The sequence below is a fragment of the Anolis carolinensis genome, chromosome 4 (assembly GCF_035594765.1).
Source record: "Anolis carolinensis isolate JA03-04 chromosome 4, rAnoCar3.1.pri, whole genome shotgun sequence".
Classification (NCBI taxonomy): Eukaryota; Metazoa; Chordata; class Lepidosauria; order Squamata; family Dactyloidae; genus Anolis; species Anolis carolinensis.
Window position 1 is genome coordinate 3,392,714 of NC_085844.1, and position 24,744 is coordinate 3,417,457.

Sequence of the window (24,744 nt, forward strand, 5' to 3'; positions counted from 1 at the left end):
GTTGTAATGTTTGAAAATTTTATGTTTTAATTTTAAATATTTAATATTTTAAGCTTTAATTTTATATGTGTTTTGGGGCATCGAATTGTGCCATGTGTAAGCCACCTTGAGTCCCCTTTGGGGTGAGAAAGGCAGGGTATAAATGGGGCAAATAAATAAATATATGCTCACTTAAAAGCACACAATACAGAACTGAGTTAAAACATCAGTTCAAAATAATATGTGCAACCAATACATATATTAATACAACCAATACATAATTTAAAATCATTTTGAAAGGGCCTGCCAGAAGAGACTGGTCCTTACTGCTATTTTAAATTCAGACAGCATCTTCAGCTGACTGGAATAAACGTCCCCCAGAGTAAATGGGTATAATGGGGTTGATAACATGGGAGGAGCCAATCCCATAAGTAACCTGGACAAAAATCATGTAAGGCTTTAAAGGTAATGATTAACACTTTGCACGTTGCCTGGAAACTAACTCGCAGCCAGCAGAGCAATTTCAATATTGGGGTGTTGTGTGGTTTCCAGACTAAATGACCATGTTCTAGCAGCATTTTCTCCTGATGTTTCGTCTGTGGCTGGCATCTTCAGAGGATCTGAGGATAGTAAAGCATTGAATATACTCCACTACTACCACCCTGTTTCCCCTAAAATAAGACATCCCCAGAAAATAAAACCTAGTACAGGTTTTGCTGAATTGCTAAATATAAGGCCTCCCCTGAAAATAAGACCTAGCAAAAAAAAATTGTTTGGAAGCATGCCCAATGAACAGAACACCAGAGCATGCAGGATCGGTAAATGTACGTACCATAGAGTGTTATACATGGAAATTATTGTAGTAACAAGAAATTTTTTATAGGGTTACCGTTTGTCTGGTTATGCTGGTTTGTGATGACAACTACTGTACAGTATACAATAAATGTTCATTTTTTTGTTCAACAATAAATGTGAATTCTTCTTCACGGAAAAATAAGATATCCCCTGAAAATAAGACCTAGAGTATCTTTGGGAGCAAAAATTAATATAAGACACTGTCTTATTCTCGGGGAAACACGGTATCAGATCCTCTGAAAATGCCAGCCAAAGATGAAGACGAAATGTCAGGAGAAAATGTTGCTAGAACACGGCCATACAGCCCGGAAACCATACAACACTCCAGTAATTCTGGCCGTGAAAGCCTTAGACAATACAATTTCAATATTGGTGTAATATGCTCACTCCTAGATGTACCACTAACCTACCTCGCTGCCATGTTTTATATTAACTGCACATTTCCAAACCTGGTACAGATGGAGCCTAATGTACAGCACATTGCAGAAGTCCAGCCTTGAGGCTTCCAGCGCATGCACCACCATCTTCAGATCATAGAATCATAGAATCCTTGAGACTCTAAGGGCTATCCATTCTGCCAGGCAGGAAAGGACAATCAAAGCCCGCCCAACAGATGGCCATCCAGCCTCCGCTTAAAAACCTTCAGAGGAGGGGGCTCTGCCAGACTTCCAAACATCTATTGCCATCAAAAGGTTCTTCCCAATATTGAGATGGAATCTTTCTTCCTGCAATTCGAATCCATGGCTCCCTGTCCTAGATCTTTCAGCTCTAAGAAAGAAACAGCTCTAACAACTGTTGTATAGGCTGTTGAATCTAGCAACAGATCCAGAGGCAAACCCCAGCTGCTTTTTCAAGGCTGACTGTCATACTTCCAAGTTTCCTAAAACATTATTCCTAAGTGCCTTTGCCCACTTATCAGTACTCATGATGTGTGGTGCATTGACAGCTTGGGAGGAAAGAGAGCCCACACATTTCCGAACAATAAACACAATCCTGTCTGTCTGCTGTGGGAGCTTCTTATCCCTTATACCTCACAACCTCTGAGGATGCCTGCCACAGATGTGGGCAAAACGTCAGGAGAGAATACTTCTGGAACATGGCCATACAGCCTGGAAAACATACAACAACGCTGTGATCCCGGCCATGAAAGCCTTCGACAACACATTGAGCTTCTTATCCGCTTCCAAGGGAAAATAAAAAGCCAAGTAGCTTTAAATCATAGGTCAGTGCTGGTAACACATACCATTTCAGGGTAAAAATGGGTATAAAGCATTTGAAATGGCTAAGAGACGCATTGGGGTCTTACCCATAGCGGTGCCTGACAACATCCCGGCTCAGCCTTTCAGCTAAATAGGCACCAATTCGGTCAAGTTTCTCCGGGGCAGAGACCGCATAGAAAGTCAGCTTCTCCATGTCGGCTTTGACAAGGCCATCCTAAGCAGGTGAAAGATCCCAGAAAGATACATTTGAGAATAACATGATTTCAATGTGAGTTGTAAACTTAAAATGGTACACTTGAATTAAATTAAATACATGCAATGCATATCAAATGAAATAACCTTCTCCATGGGGATTTGCAGCTCTGAAATTCCCTCTGAAGCAGGTCAGCACAACCTGTGGCCCTCCTGTTTTTTGGACAGGTTGTACGTCATTGCGCTCTGAAAGAAAGCTCATCCAACTGCCATTCAGAGAGCTAATGATTCTCTTTCAATGCAGAAGAGACTCTGACAGTGAGGAAAACCCATTCAAGTTCGTATCAATTTGCTACTGCATGGGTTATACTGATCTTAGGATTTGGGGTGTGGCTTTGAAGGTGTAATAAAAGGTAAAGGTAAAGGTTTCCCTTGACATTAAGTCTAGTTGTGTCTGGGGGTTGGTGCTCATCTCCATTTCTAAGCTGAAGAGCCGGCATTGTCCGTAGACACCTCCTAAGTCATGTGGCCAGCATGACTGCAGGGAGTGCCATTACCTTCCTGCAGAAGTGGTACCTATCAATCTATTAACATTTGCATGTTTTCGAACTGCTAGGTTGGCAGGAGCTGGGGCTAACAGCGGGAGCTCACTCTGCTCCCCAGATTCCAACCGCCAACCTTTTGGTCAGCAAGTCCAGCAGCTCAGTGGTTTGACCCGCTGCGCCAATGAGGGCTAAGGTGTAATAAATAAATAATAATAAACTTTATTTATAGACCGCCCTCTCTACCCAAAGGGACTCTGGGTATAGAGATATAGTTGTCACAGCCTTCGTAACTTATCGATGTTCCTCTCTTGTTGATTTTATTTTTAAATGAGATTACTGTCTTCCTGATCGCCCTATATTTTATCCTGAGCCTTACATGTTGAGCCTGTATAATTTTTGCCTCTATATATATTGCACTATGTTCAGACTCATTGTTCTGATTTGCTGCTTTATCCTGTTTTATGCTGTCATATGGTTTTATTGTTTATATTGTTTATATTAGTTTTAATGTATGATTGTTCATTGTATGTGACATTGGGCTTGTTCCCCATGTGAGCCGCCCCGAGTCCCCCTGGGGGAGATGGGAGCGGGATATAAAAACAAATTATTATTATTATTATTATTATTATTATTATTATTATTATTATTATTATTATTATGGCAACAATTCAATGCCAAAAGAAAACATACAAACAATTTACATCAAGACAAGGCACATTAGACAATAAAAACAACCTAACTATAACTTAATAAACAAAATGATGACAAATAAAATAAAGAATAAAAATGAAAAAAGAAATAAAAATAAAATAAAAACATCATAACATACAAAAACCCTGACAAAACACACTAAATATATATATAAAACTGAGAACATCGAAACTCTGTACTGAAAATACTGTACTGAAAGATTACCTTAAGCAGAGCAGAAATATTTTTATAAGATGAACTTAGAACAAAAGTAAACCAATAAGCATCTGTTGTGTTAAGATTTTTTGATTTGTATACTATATACTGTATATACTCAAGTATAACCCTAGTTTTTCAGCCCTTTTTAGGAATAAAAAAGCCCCCCTCGGCTTATACTCGGGTGAGGATCCTGGTTGGCTTATATTTGGGTCAGCTTATACTCGAGAATATATGGTACATTTATTATTTTTCTCTATTATTATTGGTATTATTACATTTATTATTTTTCTCTATTATTACATTTATTATTTTTCTCTATTATTGTTGCTACTATTACATTTATTTTACTCTGTTTTATTATTTCACTCTGATCTTATTATTATTATTATTATTATTATTATTACATTTATTATTCTACTCTATTTATTATTACATGTATTATTTTCCTGTATTTATTATTATTAATTACATGTATTATTTAACTATATTATGATTAAAAAGATACATAAGCACGTTTACATTGAAGAAGATGAGAATAATGATTTCATCAGAGTTAGACAATCTTATCTTAAATTACAGTTTTATGTAATATTCCAAAACATTTAACCTACCGATGCCTCAATTAATGTAATTTTTTGGTATCTATTTTTTATTTCTGAAATTTCCCACCCTCGGCTTATACTGGAGTCAATGATTTCCCAGTTTTTTTGTGGTAAAATTAGATGCCTCGGCTTATATTCGGGTCGGCTTATATTCGAGTATATACGGTATATGCATTCAGAAATGTGGGACTGCTAAGCCAGAACTTTTACAATGAACAATTAGGAAGCCTTATGAGGAGATATTTCAAATCTTCGCTTACTTTGGGGTCTTCGGGGAATATGTTATCCACCAGGCGCTTATAACGAGGGCGCAAAGCGGCACAACAGCAGCAAACTCCTGCAATAAGAATGAAAATAATAATAGGAACAACAACAACTGTAATAAAGACCACAATGAGGAGACTCAAGCTCTTGGGAGATGGAGACTTTGCTTTGAAAATTGAATCTCATATTTGAAATGCCACCAGGATTGAATCTTATAGGTAAATGGCTCTGATAAGTATTAACAGCAATCATAATTTTGATGGTACAAAGAATGGAGCAGAGATTCCAGGTCACAATGAGAGCCTCCTGAAGATACTGCACAACTTCAATTTGAAATCATTGATCATGCTTAGGGATGCACTGCCAAATGAGTAACAGGATGAAACTCTACTCCCACGCAACATAAATACTTAAGCACACACTTTGAGTATCTACTTTCAGCCTCAGATATAATCAACACACATACAAACAAAAAAAAAATAGCAAGCCACCGCAAGGATATCGCATGCAGAAAATTCAAAGTTTCAGAACCCAGGGCCCAGTTTCATTAACCAGATGCTGCCAATGTCCCAGTTCAGGACACTCCCAGTTGATCTTTTGCTTCCCTGCTTTTTCAAAAAAACGTCTTAACTCTTCCTCTCACTATCTCCCAGTGTCCTCAGCACATTTTCAGTGCTCTCCAGTGAACAGCTTGCTATCCATAATTAAATCCGTCATAATTAAATCTATAGGCCACTTCAAAAAATCAACTAGTACACTGCTGTACTCTTTGCAGAAGAGAGCTAAAAACAAACTTGCAAACTTTCTTTTGAAAGAGTTGAAGGAATTACCTTAATGTTTAGGTGTGAAAATGTAATTCTGTTATGTCATTGTCTAATTTGTGGTAGTGCCTTTATTATCACTTTGATGTGGATGTTGGATACGTTTTTGGATTTGTGTGGCTTTGGTTGTCTTGGTTTTGCTAGCACCTTACCACATTGAATGTTTGCCGCTGCTTGTTGTAAGCCACCCTGAGTCCTCACAGGGAGATAGGGCAGGATATAAATAAAGTTATTATTATTATTATCAGATGAATCAAAGGATTTGTCCCTGTATTTGAGACAAATCTTCCTGGATTTGTCCCAAATTTATGTAGCCAAATTATAACATTCCAGAAATTGCAGTCTCAGAATCTGTGAAGTACACAATAGCTATAAATTATATACAGTAGACTCTCACTTATCCAAGCTAACCGGGCCAGCAGAACCTTGAATAAGCGAATATCTTGGATAATAAGGAGAGATTAAGGAAAAGCCTATTAAACATCAAATTAGGTTATGATTTTACAAATTAAGCACCAAAACATCATGTTATTCAACAAATTTGACATAAAAAGTAGCTCAATACGCAGTAACGTTATGTTGTAATTACTGTATTTACGAATTAAGCACCAAAATATCATGATATATTGAAAACATTGACTACAAAAATTCATTGGATAATCCAGAACCTTGGATAAGTGAGACTTTACTGTATTTTGTCAAACACATAGGCATCAAGATATAGAGAGAGATAGTGACATGCCAGCAACCATTCCACACAACAACAACAATGCAGATCTACCTGGAGAGTAAGTGTCTGGGGAAATATGGATAAAGAAACAAACAAGATGAGGCTTGAAACCACATCTGCCATAAGATGAGCCACACAATTTTTCCATGTGAATGTTTTGAAAAGGAGATTTGTGGTAGCACTACGTACCTTTATGCTTTCAAATAAGAAATTATGCAATAAATCAGTTGTTTTAAAAAAATACATAACTGTATGAACAAAAGGTGAAGAGAAGAGTTTTGGCACTGCAAAGTTATTTTAGAGAAAAAGTGACAATAGAACAGGGAGGAAGAACAGATGGATGCTGAAAGGTATGCAATTAGCTTTTAAGTGTTCAAGTGATTTTAATTGACTTGTATATCAAATTCTATTTTAATATTTATATGTTGTGAGGGCTTGCTTTTTAGTGTTGTGAGCTGTTTTGTGTCTCATTCAAAGATAAAAGGGAAATAAATAAATAGGAGGAGGAGGAAAAGCAGGAGGAGGGAGGAGAAGGAAAGAAGGAAAAGGAAGAAGAGAAGGAAAGAGAAAGGAGGAAGATAAGTAGGAGGAAGAATAGAAAGAGATGGAGGGGAAAATAACGAGAAGGAAGAGGAGGAGGAAGAAAGGGAAAAGTAAAAGAAGGAGGAAAAGAGGAGGAGGAGGAGAAGGAAGAGGGGAACGAAAGGGGGAAAGAAGGAAGAAAAGTAGGAGGAGAAGGAAAGAGAAAGGAGGAAGAAAAGTAGGAGAAGGAAGAATAGAAAGAGCTGGAGGAGAAAATAAGGAGGAGAAGGAAGAGGAGGAGGAGGAAGAAAGGGAAAAGTAAAAGAAGGAGGAAAAGAGGAGGAGGAGGAGGAGGAGGGGAACAAAAGGGGAAAAGAAGGAAGAAAAGGAGGAGAAGAAGGAAGAAGAGAAAGAGATCGAAGGGGAAAGAGATAAGGAAGAGAAGGAGGAAGAGGAGGAAAGGGAGAGGAAAAGGAAAGGAAGAGGAGGAGGAGGAAAGAGAAGAACTAAGAGGAAGAAAGTGAAAAGGAAAAGAGGGAGGAAGAGGAGGAAAGGGGAGGAAAAGGAAAGGAAGAGGAGGCGGAGTAGGAGAAGGAGAAGGAAAGGAGGAAGAGGAGAAGGAAAGGGAAAGAAGGAAAAAACAAGGAGACAAAAAGATAGTAGAGGAAAATAAAGAAGGGAAAGAAGGAGAGAGAAAAGGAAGGATAAAAAGGACGAAGAGGAGGAAAGAAGGAGGAAGAGGAGGAGGAAAGGGAAAAGGAGGAAGAGGAAAAAGTAGAGAAGGAAAAAGAGAAGGAGATGGAGGAAAGCACAAGGAAGAGGAGAAGGAAAGGAAGAAGGAGGAACATTAAGAAGGAAGAGAAAGAAGAGAAACAGATGGAGGGGGAAAAGACAAGAAGGAAAAGAAGGAGGAAGAGAAAAAAGGAGGAGGAGGTGGAGGAAGAAGAGAAAGAGAAGGATGGGAGACAGACAAGAAAGAGAAGAAGTAGGAAGAGAAGGAGGAAGAAAGTGAAAAGGAAAAGAAGGAGGAAGAGGAGGAAAGGAAGAGAAAAAAGGAGGAGGAGGAAGAAGAAGAGAAAGAGAAGGATGGGAGACAGACAAGAAAGAGAAGAAGGAGGAAGAGAAGGAGGAAGAAAGTGAAAAGGAAAAGAAGGAGGAAGAGGAGGAAAAGAAGAGAAAAAGGAGGAGGAAGAAGAAGAAGAGAAAGAGAAGGATGGGAGACAGACAAGAAAGAGAAGAAGGAGGAAGAGAAGGAGGGGCATGAGGACTGAAGACCTACCCAGATAAACACAAGGGCCAGGCTCCCATGCGGGGTTGTAGTCGTAGGATTTTTCGTGCTCAGTGACTGGAAGGGCTACGTAGGCCTTCATCTTGCTCCTCCTGGCTCCTGGGATTCCACCTTTCTGCACCTGCACCTGCCTGCCTGCCTGCCTGCTGCCCAAGCTGAGTGAGGTCTGATCCCAGGGCAGGCAACGGAAAGCCCTCGGTGAGACTCTTCCCAACCAGCGCCAGCCTCAGGTATCCAGTTCCCTTCACAAGGTCAAGTCACGCGGCCGGGGCCATCGCACCTGACAGGCAGGTAACCTGGTCTGCCCATTTGGTAATGAAACGCGCAGCTACAGAAGCCAATATGGATAGAAAGGAATCTAGAGATGCTTAGATAAGGGTTGGCTAAGAAGAAAAGACCTTGCCTGCAAGCTAAGAGCTAAGAGCTCTCTCTCGAATTGCTTGCAAAGAAGAGACAGGTGCATCCTGTTGAAAATTATTATTATTATTATTTGCTATATTTATACCCCGCTCTTCTCACCCCGAAGGGGACTCAGAGCGGCTTACAAACTATGGCAAAATTCAATGCCGCATTGTGCATACAAATAATAAATATAATATGTCTCCAGCCCTGGATTTTGGCACTTTTAGCTCCAACAAGAAACACTCTATGCGCATACAGAGAGCTAGTGAAGAGGATGTGTTCCTAAGCAAGACTATGTTAAGAGAAAACAGAATGATATTTTGTGGTTCCTATGCTACAAACAAAGAAGAATGGGTCAACAAGTTTCAGCAAACTTTTAATTCAAAAGTAACAACACTAAAATGAAACAGCCAGGTAAGTTTGGAATTTTTTTTTATCAAAAACGCTGAATTTTCTAGGTATTATCAGAGGCTTTCTTGCTCCTATTTTCTCTGTTAAAGCAGGCTATAAATGTATAAAATGAAATCATCACCATCTCTAACTAAGGGGCAGTTTGCAGCACATAAATACAGCACTATGAGTCCACTTAAACTGTCCTAGGAATGCCTTCTGGAAAAGTAGGATGTGGAATTTTGAGATATTCCAAAGCTTTTTGACTGAATATTCTTAAAACCACTTCCTAAACGACAAAGGATACCACTGGATGCATCCCTGACAGATACTGAGGAATCATAGCACTGATATGTGCAGGGTGAAAGATGGAAAGAGTTATTTAAAAGGAGAAACAAAGGGTAGGAAGAGCTGGAGCAGTTTTTGACTGAGCCTTCTGGGAAGGGCAAGATTTCACCAAAATAAGTGTATATAATTTTGGAACATGGCCATACAGCAACCCAGTGATTTTGACCATGAAAGCCTTCGACAACACAATAAGCGTATAGTTTTGACAATATATATTAGCAAAAATTCTGCTTCTTTTAGTATCCATACTGTTCTTTTAGTGCATTCTTTATCCATATATTTATGTATATATGGATGCGGTATATGTATCACGAAGGCTCCTACATGGATTGATGGATCTGGGCCAGACTTCCCACAGACACCCTTCTTTATCCAACTTAAAATAATTGTGAGGTCTCAACTGAAAAGCACTCCATTTTGGGGCGAGGACTCAAAATGTATTCATGCAAGGATGTATGTATGCAGTGCTAAGATGCAATCACAAGAGGGCAATATACAGATAGAAAGGATTATCTCCTGGCCTCTTCATACATGGATGCAGCTCTCAGATGCAGCCACAAGAGAACAGTGTATTGACAGATAGGATTACGGTAGCTATTGGCCTCTAGGTTGTGTGTCTGTATGTGTATATCTATATATATATATACACACACATACAATGCTCAGGTGCAACCACAAAAGGGCAGCGTATAGACAGAAAAGATTAGCTATTGGCCTCTAGGTATGTATGTATATATACAATGTTCAAGTGTAATCACAAGAGGGCAGCATATAGATAGAAAGGATTAGATATTGGCCTCTAAAAGGTAAAGGTTTCCCCTGACGTTAGGTCCAGTCATGTCTGACTCTGGGCGTTGGTGCTCATCTCCATTTCTAAGCCGAAGAGCCGGCGTTGTCCATAGACACCTCCAAGGTCATGTGGCTGGCATTACTGCATGGAGCGCCGTTACCTTCCCGCTGGAGCGGTACCTATTGATCTACTCACATTGGCATGTTTTCGAACTGCTAGGTTGGCAGGAGCTGGAGCTAACAGCGGGCGCTCACACCGCTCCCGGGGTTTGAACCTAGGACCTTTCGGTCTGCAAGTTCAGCAGCTCAATGCTTTAACACACTTCGCCACCGGGGCTCTATTGGCCTCTAGGTATGTATATATAAATATACACAATGCTCAGGTGCAACCACAAAAGGGCAGCGTATAGATAGAAAGGATTAGCTATTGGCCTCTAGGTATGTATGTATATATACAATGCTCAGGTGCAATCACAGGAGGGCAGTGTATATTGTAAATAAAAACTTTAAAATGTATTAGCTACCCTGTTTCCCCTAAAATAAGACATCCCCAAAAAATAAGACCTAGTAGAAGTTTTGCTGAATTGCTAAATATAAAGCCTCCCCCGAAAGTAGGACCTAGCAAAGTTTTTGTTTGGAAGCATGCCCAGCGCCTGCCAAACAGAACACCAGAGCATGCAGGATTGGTAAATGTACATACCAGTTGTACATGGAAATAACGGTAGTAACAAGAAATTCTTGATAGGATTCACAGTTTGTCTGGTTATGCTGGTTTGTGATGACAGCTACTGTACAGTATATAATAAATGTTCATTTTTTTTTGTTCAACAATAAATGTGAATTCTTCTTCATGGAAAAATAAGACATTCCCCTGAAAATAAGACCTAGCACATCTTTGGGAGCAAAAATAATACAATACAAAAATAATACTGTCTTATTTTCGGGGAAACATGGTATTAGTCTCTATAGACAAGAATGCAGCACTCAGAGACAGCCACAAGAGGGCAATGTATAGATAGAAAGGATTAGCTACTGGCTTCTAGGAATCTATCTCTGCAGCACTCAGAGGCAACCTGTCAGGACCCAGGCTGCGGAGCACCAATAACCATGCGCAGAGACCAGATTCTATCTAATATCTTTATTAAGGAAATATATAAAGTCAATAAAAACAAGTGAAGAATATAGTTCAGAAGTAGACCTTTCAGGAAAGGTCAAATATAGTCCAGGAAAACAATGTCCAACATGAGATATTAGAGTCCAAAGTTATAATCCAATAACCGAAACACACACTTTGCCAAGCAAAGTGTGGGGAGATGACAAGGTCTTTAGTCCATGGAGGCTTGACAACAAGGCTGGAAAACAACTAGATACTTGGCTAGGCAAGACTTGATACGAGGCAACAAAGAACAAGAACTAGGTCCGTGGCAAGGTCCGTGAAACAAGGCGGCTTGAAACTTGGTCCGGGAAACAGGGAACTGGAGTACGAAGTCTACACACGATCTTACTCCTCAAGCTGACGAATTGACTCCGCAAGGTTTCCTTCGCGGGAAAACACCTAAATAGGGTCTCGCTTCCCGCCAGAAATGACATTTTCCCTGGAGAACTAGAAATGAAACTCAACTCTGTCCAGATGCATGACTCCTTAGAATTTCCCAAGGGAAGCAGACCTAATCAGCTAATTGTTTGGCTGCGATCCTGGCGCTTCGGCGATTCGCCTCCCTAGCGCCTCTATCTTTATTATAATTGTCTTTTCTAGAAAACGGGGGAGAATTCTGCCCAAGGCTTGTTTGACTAACTTCTTGAGGGCAAACATCCTGCAGGTGCAGGGGCTCCATTTCTGGCTGAAACGGTGTAAATCCCATGTTTTCCTCTTCGTCTGCCACAATGGCACTAGGAACGGGACTACAAGGCCCATGAGACATCACACAACCACAAGAGCGCAGTGGATAAATAGAAAGGATTTAACTACCAGCCTCTAGGGATATATGTATGCAGTGCTCAGATACAGCCATAAGAGAACAGTATATAGAAAGAATTAGCTATTAGTCTCTAGGTATATATGGATGCAGTACTCAAATGCTACCACAAGAGGGCAAAGTATAGCTAGAAAGGATTAGCTATCGGCCTCTAGGTACAGTACAGTCTCGCTTATCCAACCTTCGTTCATCCAACTTTCTGTATTATCCAACAGTCTGCCTCCTGCCAGGATCCACAGCTGTTTCTCTAAGCAGCAACACCCAACAACAACGCAAGTGCAGTCATGCTCCCAAACAAGTGGCAGGCTTGTTCTAAAACATGTTTTGTGCTTAATTTGTAAAATCGTAAAGTAATTTCACATTTAATAGGCTTTTCCTTAATCCCTCCTTACTATCCAACATTTTCGCTTATCCAATGTACTGCCAGCCCGTTTATGTTGGATAAGCGAGACTCTGTGTATATGGATGTAATTCTCAGATGCAACAACAAGAGGACAGTGCATTGATTACCTTCCAAAGCTGCAGCGTGAAACTTAAAAGACAGACTTACAGAACTGTGACTACCACAATGTCACTTGTTTCGCTTGAATGAGTTTTTTCCCCAACTATCTCTGTTTGAAGAACCCACTTCAAAGCTAGTATAAGGTTAATCATGTCTTCTAGTTAGCCCAACAAGGCTCTATTTCGTATTTTGCAAATTGTGAAGGCTGAGCTTTCAAAATGTATTCTAAATTCTTGGCACACTCAGATCTGTATTGTGAAGATAAGACTTGAAGCAAGCTGCAAGGATTATAGCAGAACAAAATGACTCAGAATGAATGCGCATATGGCACGGCTTATCAACTCCGTATGAAAGATATTTCTGAGAATAATTTCACACAAAGCAAGAGAGGCCGCAACATTTATGAAAGCCATCACTGAATACCATTCAACTATCATCTGACATTCGTTTCATCAACGCATCCATCTTGAACATTTCCATATATGTTTCATTTGCCATCTGTATTCAATTCCATGCTGTTATATTTTTCATTCGCTCCCAAACAGAAGTGATACAGATGAAAACAGGCCCTTCGCAAAAGAAGAGCAGCGGCACAGAAAAGGAAAGGATATAGAAATCTAACACACACATTGTTCTTTTGATGTATCACAGTGAAGCACTGGTTCTCAAACACAAAGGATTTAGAGGAATACTTGGAACAGAAAACTAATTCGTATTTCTCAACCAAACATTCCTTGCACACTGAGAGATGAGCTTCAAAAAGAAGTGCTTCACTTCAAAGAAGAGTCTTTCTTTCAAAAAGATTGTGATTCTGATGGATACATCAGAAAATACCAGCCAAGAAACAAAAACCCTGAAGAACCTCCAAGAATGAGAGAAATAGAAGTCTGCAGGCATGATGAACTATATACACTGATTTCATAAGTAATTATTTCCAAAGACTGGAAGTGAGAACTCCTCAATGCAAATGAATCTTATTTCCCAACCACATGCACACACAGTAACATGGTAATAATAATAATAATAATAATAATAATAATAATACCAGGTTGTTACACTTACTGCCAGGCATCTTTCATGCACAGTTTCAATTCTATTTTCCACCATGCGATGAACTGCAAGACAAAGAAAAGAAAAATGCCATGAGAAAGTGATTTCAATGGTCAAATAATTGTTTAAATATCACAACTGAAGTCACAAAGGAAACAGAGTAAGTTCAAATAACAAGAAAAGAAATTCCATCAGAACATTAGTAAAAACTTTATCATCATTAGAATATATGGCAGTGGAATCTTGCCTTTGGAAGACAACAAATAGATGGGCATCTTTCTGAAGCACTTTAGTTCTGTCTTCCTGCCTGGCAGAATGGGGTTGGGCCAGATGGCCTTTGGAGTTCTCTTCGGATTCTGCAATTGCATGATTTTATTATTTTAAATCACGTCCAGAGTTAGGCCGGATGGGGACCTTCAAGAGATATAATGTGGTCAAGAGAATTAAGCATTTGACCTGAAGAGAATTTCTACAAAATGGTACCTGGTAAATGGTACCTGATTCTAGTCAAACTGGTGAGGATGTACAGGGACACTAAAAATGTATATTGAAAACGTGAAACACACCCAGGTACTTTTTACTGTATGTGCTGGACATGCAACATAGCAAAATAATAATTTTATAAGAGATATTTAAAATCAGAACACAGCTAGACCCAACCTTATTTCTATTGGTATAGTATAGGGAAGGGTTGATACCCCTGTGGCATTTCCTTTGCTTTCTGTCCCTGTAAAAATTGGATTTTGGAAAAATTGGCTTGTTGTGGAAATAAGGACTGGAGATAAAGCTTCAATGGAGAGATCTAATCCCCCGATAATGACTCTTCCAGGAGTGGATTTCCCTTCCTTCCAAGGGCAGATTCCTCTCACTTTCTACTGTTTCAGCCCTGTTAAGTAAGAGTTGTTCGTAAGTCGGATATCTGTAACTCAGGGGCAGCCTGGATTTTCGTCCCAAGTAAATAAGCAGTCACATAAACCACATGAATGTAAACCAGAGATCATCCTAAATCAGCCATTTGCAGCTTGGTACCTTCCAGGTATCTTGAACTACAACACCCATCACTCACTGCCAGTCCTAAATGTAAAGCAAGAGTTTGGCATCAGAAGACAGGGACAGACTGTGATTACTGTGCTCTGCCAGTTCTGATGACTGTCACGTCAATTTGTTTATACTGAAGAATGAGATTAAACATATTGAAAGAGTCAGAAGCAATATTTCTCATCATTCAACAAGCTGATTCATTGTATGTTACTCATGAATGACAGCTAGTGGTTCCCTTTTTTGCTAATAAAATATCTTGTGTAAGAACCAATATTACACTTTGACTCCCATATTCATAGGAGACATTTCCTGACTTTGTGTGGATGCAAAAAACCACAGATAATAGTGAACGTGACTGAAATGAAGGGCTTTGGGTGTAAGAAAACCACAGAGCAGCTTTATATCAGCAACGTTATAAAACATTCAATTCTTTTTACAAGACTGCTCTTAAGAAAGCCTTTCCCTGGATTTAATTATTTCTAATTGGGCTGTCTGACAAAACAGTGTGCTATTGCCATCTTCTCAGCAAAAAAAGGCCTCCTGATGCAAAATTCATTTGGGCAGAGTAAAAGGAAGAACAAAAAATGAAATATTATTTATACCAGCTGTTATAGAGACAAATTATTCCCAAAATATAAGAAATACTGATATTTCTAAGACAGGGATATAACCAATTTTATAGCTGTTGCATCATAAGGCAAGATCATGGGTTTCTGATGATTGTGTACTTTTTACAACAGGAAGCTCAAATATTGTCCAAAAAAAGAGGAGGTGATTGATTATGTCTATTCAGTGAGAACAGGTTTTCTTCCTTGCCAGAACAAGTTTTGACACGCTCAACTGGAAGCCAAACATTATTAATTCTCAGAACTATTCAAAGACAGAACAATGAATGCTTTTTTTCCATTCTGCTACTGTGCTTTCTCCCATACGACGAGGGAAAAGGCAAAGTATAAATAAACATTATTATTGTTACCTGCACCCAACAGCTCACAAGGGGCTGCAGGACATATTTTTGTAGTGCGTCTTCAAGCCCTTTCCAACTTATGGCGACCCTATCACAGGCTTTTCGTACATTTCCCAAAGTTTGGCATCCTCCTCCTTGCAAACTTATAGAAAAGCTGTAACTGCCGGTCATGCCGTCCTTATCCTTCAATGCAGTATCACTGCTGAGCGTGCTTGCTCCAACAATGGCTAACATCTACACAAATGACCAGCCATTGCCAGAAAGCAGAGAGTTTCATCTATGCTGACCATCGTGCCATCACTGCCCAAACAAGGAGCTTTGAAAGGGTTGAACAGAAGCTCTCTGAAGTTTTAGATGTTCTTACTGCCTATTACAGGGAAAGCGATCTGATCCCTAATCCATCTAAAACAGACAAGCACCTCGAGATCTAAGGAATACCTGGGAAGAAATCCCACTGGAGTATTGCAGCATACCCAAATACTTGGGAGTTACCCTGGACCATGCCCTGACTTACAAGAAGCACTGCTTGACTATCAAGCAAAAAGTGGGTGCTAGAAATGACATCATACAAAAGCTGACTGGCACAACTTGGGTATCACAACCAGACACAGTGAAGACATCTGCCCTTGCGCTTTGCTGCTCTGCTGCTGAATATGCATGCCCAGTGTGAAATACCCCTCACCACATTAAAATAGTGGATGTGGCTCTTAATGAGAGATGCGCATTATCACAGGATGTCTATGCCCCACATCGCGCTACATGACATCTGCCAGGAAGTAGCAGCCAGCAATGAAAGGACCAAGGCATTGACATCTCTGGCCCATCCCCTGTTCAGGTATCAGCCAGCACGCCAATGCCTTAAATCAAGGAATAGTTCTCTAAGATTTACAGAGATTCTCGCAGGAACACCTCAGCAAGCGAGAGTCCAGAAGTGGCAGGCTAAAACCCACAATCTCAATCAGTGGCTGGCGCCGGATGAGAGACTCCCTCCTGGGCACAGAGAAGACTGGGCGACTTGGAAGGTGCTGAACAGATGATGCAGCAAAAGATGCAGAGGCAACCTAGAGAAATGGGGCTACAAAGTGGAGTCCACAGCATGCAAGTGTGGAGAAGAGCAAACCACAGACCACCTATTACAATGCAGTCTGAGCCCTGCCACATGAACAATGAAGCACCTTCTTACAGCAACACCAGAGGCACTCCAAGTGGCCAGCTACTGGTCAAAGGACATTTAGTATAATGCCAAGTTTTTTTTAACTTTGTTTGTTTTTAAATACAATACAACTTGTACCCTCGGTTTGCTTCTGACACAATAAATAAATAAATAGACCCACCTTGACAAGACACAAACAGCCTCTTGATTGAAAAGGTCCTCAGCTAAGCAAGAAGACAAGATTTCTGCAGCAAAGGGCACAAACTCACAGGCAGTATCTGTCATGCCTCCAATTATTATTGGCTTTGGCTGAGATGATGCCATGAGCCTCAGAGGGCCTTTCCAATCAGTGGAGGGCATTGGAGGGCAGAGAGAAAAATTAGCAATGCGCCAGGAAATGATTTCCAGTTCTAAAGAGTCAACACTTTTTGAGGATGAATACAGCTTGAGTATCCCTTATCACAGGCATGGGCAAACGGGCCCTCTTCCAGGTGTTTCGGACTTTAACTCCCACAATTCCTATTTCTATGGAACTGCAAAAAATACATGGGAAACCCTTTCTGGGCTTGAAATGTGGTAAGCATAAAGGTGAACACCAAGACCTTGGCATCACCAGCTGGAAACACTTTATAGGGAGAACTCCTGATCTACTTTAATGCACAAAGAAATGCAGATGCAAGCTCTTTAAAGTGATGCTTTTGCACACTTCTGGCAGGCTTTTCCAATTAGCAAGGGCACCGGTTTAAAGCCGTATCTGTGTTTCAGGAGAAAGCTGTCCTTGGAGGTGGTTTTCAATGACAGCAATGATTAGGTAAAACCCAACGAACACCTTTAACTCTACGTGAAGATCTAAAAGGGCCAAGATGCAAAGTTTCAGTTGCAGCCAAGCTCTATATGTTTCTCTTTTAGGTGAGGGATGGTCATGTCAAATAGGCGACCATTGCCTATTCTTTGGCATTCAGAAAAACTACCTAGAAGCAGAACTGGAGGTTGGTCCATGAAAATATATTATAAAGGTATTCATCAGCTGTCTTTTACCAACACTCCCAAGTACAAAAGAATGGCAAAAGGATGGACTTTATGTGCTCGTTCAAGGCCTGTCCATTGGAGCATGGAGAACCCTAGTTCACATTGAGGATATGCAACCGGAGCGTTACAACACAAAACAAAACGTACAATACAGAAATTGGCTCATGCTCCTATGCAAACATGGAGGGCTGGAGGACTGAGAAAGAGAAAGTTGCCAAGAGGGGACAAAATCAACTCCTTTACGAACAGGATGGACTGCCAAAAAAAGACAAATAAGCAGGGCTAAGAACAAATCAAGGCTGAATTCTCTTACCAGCAACCAAAGTAACTAAACTGACGTTGAAAAATAATTTGTAAAAAATGAAGGTAGCTTGAAAAGAGGAAGACTTAGTTCTATTTATACTATGTCTGGCTAAAAGATAATAATTGGGCCCTAATCAAGCCTGAACTCTCCCTAGAAGACAATAATGACTAAATTGAGGCTCAAACTTTGGTTACATCATGAGAAGATATGACTAATGCTTACGAAGTTTATAAGAAAAGAGGAAGACAGCTTTACAGTTGGATGGACTCCATCAAGGAAGTTGTCCTGAGTCTGCAACATCTAAGCAGGGCTGCTCACAATAACAATAACAATAAATCAAACTACAAAGGCTCTGGCGTAAACTAGTACGGGTGGTCCCAGTGAGAATCAGCACACTGGATGCTATGCCAAAAAATCTCAGCCGCCATTTGAAAACAATAAACATTGACAAAATCACGATCTGTCAACTGCAAAAGGCCACTTTACATGGATCTGCGTGCATCATTCAAAAATACATCACACAGTCCTAAACACCTCAGAAGTGTTCAACTTGTGATTTTGTGATACAAAATCCAGCATATACATTTCGTTTGCTGTGTCATATTGTGTTTTTATGTCATTAAAATAATAATTTTTATTTTTTACCCGCCTCTCCTTGTGGCTTGAGGCGGGTCACACCAGACTATGAGGCAAAGAGTTCCACTGCTGAACAGCTCTTCTTACGGTCAGGAAGTTCTTCCTGATGTTCAGGTGGAATCTCCTTCCCTGTCATTTGAGCCTATTGCTCCTAGTCCTAGTTTCAAGGGAAGCAGAAAATAAGCCTGCTCCCTCTTCCTTATGAAACCCTTTCACATATTTACACATGGCTCTTATGTCTCTTCTCAGCCTTCTCTTCTGAAGGCTAAACAGACCCAGTTCTTTAAGAAGCCCCTCAGAGGGATTCAAGGTCCTTTGATCCTTTTAGTTGCCCTCTTCCTCTGGACACCTTCCAGCTTGTCAACATCTCTTTTCAACTGTGGTGCCCAGAACTGGACACAGTGTGATTCCAGGTAAAGAGGTCTGACCAAAGCAGAATAGAGAGGCACCATGACTTCCCTCAATCTGGACACTAGGCTTCTTTGGATGCAGCCAAAATTCCCATTGGCTTATCATAGTTATTATTATTAGTATTATTATTATTACTACTATTATTATTGAGGATTTCAGAAAAGAGATACTCAACCTACACTACTATTTTTAGATATATGATTATATCTATATCTATCTATATATTTAAAAGGATAATGGCGTCGCTCCACCGGGCAAAACAACAAAACTAAAGTCTCCCCAACCTAGAAAATTGACAACACAACCCCTCATCCACGTCTCTATGTTCTTACGCTCAACAAAGGATCCCCCCGCCCCTCAAACAGGGAAACACCCACTCTTTGAAGGTCCAAACCCATTCGGTACTCATCACTCTTTCATCTCAAAACACAAAATAAAGAGCAACACTCTGAAAACAAAGGAATTCCATCTAGGAAACAATCAAGGCCACCTAACACCTTCCAACAAAAGATTCCCCCCCCCCCCCCCAAAAGACATGGAACCACCTAAAAAAGGCCACAGCAACGCGTAGCCGGGCACAGCTAGTTATAATTATAATATATTATGTTTAAATATGTTATTATTACTACTAAATAGGAGTCATGGTGGCACAGTGGGTTAATAAGCTAATCCCATCCCAAGCTACTCTCTCATTAACGATTGCCCTGAATTAACTACCTCATGTTATAAGACTCACTTGTTGCACTTTGCTCAGTTCATTTTTATCCCCTCTATTTGGGTGCAAAATCCATGTTTTAGTATGATTATCATTTTATACTCTTGTTATATTTAGAATGTTGAATTTTAATATTTGTGTTTGTATCTTTTTGATGTTCTTATTTGGTTTACTGTTTTATCTGGGCTTGGCCCCACGTAAGCCGCCCCGAGTCCCTTTGGGGAGATGGAGACAGGGTATAAAAATAAAGTATTATTATTATTATTATTATTATTATTATTAAACCCTTGTGAACTACTGACCTGAAGGTTGCCGGTTCGAATCTGTGAGACTAGGTGAGCTCCCATCTGTCAGCTCTAGCTTGCAGGGACATGAGAGAAGCCTCCCAGTAACACATTTGGGCAATGTCCCCTGGACAACATCTCTGTAGACCAGGGGTCCTCAAACTTTTAAAGCAAAGGGCCGATCCACAATCCTTCAGACTGTGGAGGGGCCGAATTATATTTGAAAAAAAAAATGAACAAATTCCTGTACACACTGCACATGTCTTATTTGTAGTGAAAAAAAACCAACAAAAATGAAAGAGCAATATAATATTTTAAAATGAAAACAATTGTAACCAACATAAACCTATCGGGATTTCAATGGGAAGTGTGGGCCTGATTCTGGCCAATGAGATAGTCAAGTTAATTAGGATTGTTGTTGTTGTTGTTGTTGTGTGCCTTCAAGTCATTTCAGACTTTGGGTGAGCCTAAGTCTAAAATTATTTATTTATTCATTTACTACATTTATTTATTACATTTATATCCCGCACTTCTCACCCCGAAGGGGACTCAGAGCATCTGAGCACAATATTTGCATTATATATTACTATATTGAACTATACCACTATACTGTAATATTATATGTAATATATAACATATAATGGGGGGCCCTGATGGCACAGTGTGTTAAAGCACTGAGCTGCTGAACTTGTGGACCAAAAGGTCCCAGGTTCAAATCCCGGGAGTGGAATGAGCACCCGCTGTTAGCCCCAGCTCCTGCCAACCTAGCAGTTCGAAAACATGCAAATATGAGTAGATCAATAGGTACCGCTCCGGCGGGAAGGTAAGGGCGCTCCATGCAGTCATGCCGGCCACATGACCTTGGAGGTGTCTACAGACGACGCCGGCTCTTCAGCTTAGAAATTGAGATGAGCACCAACCCCCAGAGTCAGACATGACTGGACTTAATGTCAGGGGAAACCTTTTTATAACATATAATTAATATTATTATATGGTATTATTATTAGTATTATATTGTATAACATTATAATATTATTACCAATAGTGTATGTATATACAATATATTATATTATTTAAAATAATATAAAAATATTATATTATAAAATTGACGGTGGGGGCCAGGTAAATGACCTTGGAGGGTCGCATCCGGCCCCCGGGCCTTAGTTTGGGGACCCCTGCTGTAGACGGTGAATTCTCTCACACCAGAAGCAACTTGGAGTATGTTCTCAAGTCGCTTCTGACACGATTTAAAAAGTGGCCACCTTGATTAGCATTGAATAGCCTTGCAGCTTCAAAGTCTGGCTGCTTCTCTACTTTATAACAATTATTTGCTTTATAACAACTATTATTACTATTATTATTACAGTAGAGTCTCACTTATCCAACATAAATGGGCCGGCAGAATGTTGGATAAGTGAATATATTGGATAATAAGGAGGGATTGAGGAAAAGCCTATTAAACATCAAATTAGCTTATGATTTTACAAATTAAGCACCAAAACATCATGTTAGACAACAAATTCGACAGAAAACGTAGTTCAATACGCAGTAATGCTATGTAGTAATTACTGTATTTACGAATTTAGCACCAAAATATATCACGATGTTTTGAAAACATTGACTACAAAAATGCGTTGGATAATCCAGAATGTTGGATAAGTGAGTGTTGGATAAGTGAGACTCTACTGTATTATTGATTTTGACACTATTATTGTAATAGTGCGCCAATTGTGTATTTATATGTATATTTTTTTATCAGTGTTTAATGTATTTAATTTTTAACTGGTTGAATTGTTTTACATTCTCCTTCCAAAATTCCATTTCTTCTTGTGGAGGTCATTTCCCATCTACTTCTTTTAAACTCTTCTCAATAAATTTTCCCCAAACCTCGTCAAAGTCATTTTCCTTCCATACCCCTTTCCTAACTCTTAACCTACATGTCAATTTATTGTTTATTGCTAATTTCCATAGTTCTTTATACCATTCTTCTATTTGTATGTTTATTTTACCTTTCCAGTTCCTTGCTATCAACAATCTTTGCTGCAGTTAACCTTTACCTTTACTATGTTATTTAACTATTTTAACTGTTTTATTCTTATTTTATTGTATTATGATGTACTGGTAGTGATCCTGCCAGTTGTGTAAGCCGCCCTGAGTCCCCTCGGGGAGAAGGGCGGGGTAGAAATAGCAGAAATAATAATATTTTTATACTGTGTTTTATTGTGAGCAGCCCTGAGTCTGTTGTCGACCGCGTTTTAGGGGATCGGGCCCTTAAGGAGAGACCCGATCTGGTCCTGAGAGAACGGACCTTGGCGGAGCCAATAGGAAAATATGAGCCGCAATACAACCTGAAGCCGAAATGAAGAAGGTCCGCCAAAGTTGAAGGAAAATTCCGCCAAGGAGTCTTTATTGAGCGATTCAGCTGAAAAGGACTCTAGTAGTGATCATTCAGTCTACTAGGGTACCATATAATCAAAATAAAGTCATATTTATACAAAATTTCAGTCTGACAGCCCTTTGAATTTCCCGCCCCGCTCCCCCGCCCATCTGGTCGCTGATAGGCTAGAAGGTTGAACGAGGCGGGCTTTCGTTTCCCGCCTTGCTTTGTTGGCCCAATAGGGAGCTGCTTTTTGTCCCCACTCGAGCCAATCAGGAAGGAGAAGGCGGGAGTTATTGGAACAATGAAGTGACAGGGCAGGAAATATCAGATTAATTCCTGCTAGACCGATTTCTAAAGGGATTAATGACAGCAATCAAGGGTGTCCGGGTTTCTGTCACGTATACAGATTTTAGATATGCCTTGGGGTGTCAGAGGTGGAAGCAAAGATGGGTGGTGATGAGCCATATTGACAGGCTCTGCAGGGCGCCTTCCTGAGGTGTCCTGGATTTTCCTTTGGATGAGATATGACAATGTTTGCCTTGGGGGCGAATCACCTTTAGGTCAATACTCCGAATTCGGCGACTCAAGCCCTATATTGTCCATGCAATCTGAATTTGATTGGGTTTAGCGGTGGCAGATTATCCTTTTGTTTTTGGGAAGGGAAGCCTGGGTCATAGGAACTGGGATAGGTTCTGGGGTTCAGGTTGAGTTCAAAATATTTCCTATTTGATTTCATGACTTGACAATTATATGAAATAAAATGAAAAATAAAATAAAGTTGGAATATAAACCCTGCTGGGAAAAATACATATTTTCCGGGGATCCCAAAGAGTACAAATACATATAGGCAGATAGATAGATTTCATGGAAATAAGGGAGAATCCATAAAGGTGAGTTACATTGCATAAAGGGGAATCATGAATGATATAAACAATTGAAAACATTTGATAAGAACGAAGTTCATAAAATCTGGGGAACCCAATATGGAAATTCATAAAAGTGGAGTTTTAGCAGCATGATTTTACAATTCAAGAAGTTGTTATCTCTTGCCTCAGGCTAAAAGGTCAAACACCTTTTGTGCAGAGTCACAGTAAACTCCAGTAAAAAGTCTCAATCACCTTCTACTATAAATATATGGAATATAGAACATAAAGTCTTGATTTTTGAACTATCTTTTACAAAGTCCTGGGGGGGGGGGGTCACCTCGATCACAAGTCCCCTATGGCTGAGAAGGGCGGGATATAAGTATTGTAATAAAATAAAATAAATAAATTTTATATTCTTCTTTTTCTTCATCTTAGGTGGACGAGACCTGAGGAGAGCTGAAGGGGGGGGGGGCTGTATATTCTTGCTTTTAAAACGAAATCCCCAGCGCGAAGCCCCCCGAGGTTTAGTCCACCTTGTTCCCCGGAGCTCCCCCTTCATTCCAAGCCTCGAACGGGCCCCCAAACCGGCCTTTTGTCCCTCCGCGGCCTCCCCAAACACACGCCCCTTACTTTCTCTCACTCACCTCAACCGCTTCCCTCCAAGAGCCGCCATCTTGCTTCTTCCCGCCGGCTTATCATACTATTCCGAGAAGGGGGCGTGGCTGGAGGCGCGCCGTGAATTCTGGGTGTCGTAGTTTTTTTTCCCTGCCGCCATTCATAACATATAAAAGCTCCACGGGGACGAGTGAGGTGTCTCCGCAAATCCTTCCATAGGGATGCATAGGGCGGCGCGGTGCATTGTGGGGATCGTAGTTTTTACTTCTCCTTGGTAGGGTCTTTGCTTCTGACTCTTCTCCATGGAAGCCTAATACGTTTCCCAATGTTTTCATCTTTGACCTATGTATTTTAATGCGATATGCTTTTGATTAATTTAATTAATTTAGATATTTAATTAATGTATGATTTAGTTGACTTTAATTAATTTGAGATCTAAATAATGTCAGATATAATTAAATTGAGATTTAATTAATTTAAGAGTGAACTGATTTAATTACATTAAGATTTAAATACTTTAATTAAGGTAATATTTAATTAACTTAAAATGTAACTAATATAAGATTTAATGGATTTAAGATATAGTTAAATTAAGATGTACAGTAGAGTCTCACTTATCCAACACTCGCTTATCCAACGTTCTGGATTATCCAACACATCTTTGTAGTCAATGTTTTCAATACATCGTGATATTTTGATGCTAAATTCGTAAATACAGTAATTACTCCATAGCATTATTTCGTATTGAACTACTTTTTCCGTCAAATTTGTTGTGTAACATGATGTTTTGGTGCTTAATTTGTAAAATCATAACATAATTTGATGTTTAATCCCTCCTTATTATCCAACCTATTCGCTTATCCAACGTTCTGCCAGCCCGTTTATGTTGGATAAGTGAGATTCTACTGTAATTAAATTAAGATTTAATTAATTTAAGAGTGAACTGATTTAATTCCATT

General features: G+C 39.8%; 1 protein-coding gene across 3 annotated transcripts in view; it reads right to left on the reverse strand.

Moving 5' to 3' along the window:
* Positions 1-23,931, reverse strand: part of LOC100565407 (protein EFR3 homolog A) — a 72,744-nt gene extending 48,813 nt beyond the window's left edge. The window contains exons 1-5 of one of the 3 annotated variants that reach the window (XM_062979908.1): positions 23,815-23,931; positions 13,397-13,449; positions 6,169-6,183; positions 4,563-4,639; positions 2,141-2,268 (exon numbers count right to left, since the gene is read on the reverse strand). In XM_062979908.1, the coding sequence (XP_062835978.1) occupies positions 2,141-2,268; positions 4,563-4,639; positions 6,169-6,183; positions 13,397-13,406 (230 nt within the window). In that variant the 5' untranslated portion in view covers positions 13,407-13,449; positions 23,815-23,931. Of the gene's footprint in view, positions 1-2,140; positions 2,269-4,562; positions 4,640-6,168; positions 6,184-13,396; positions 13,450-16,726; positions 16,744-23,814 lie in introns of those variants that run through there. The other 2 variants (XM_062979909.1, XM_062979910.1) reach the window with 2 other exon arrangements.
* Between the last annotated feature and the right edge of the window lie 813 nt (positions 23,932-24,744).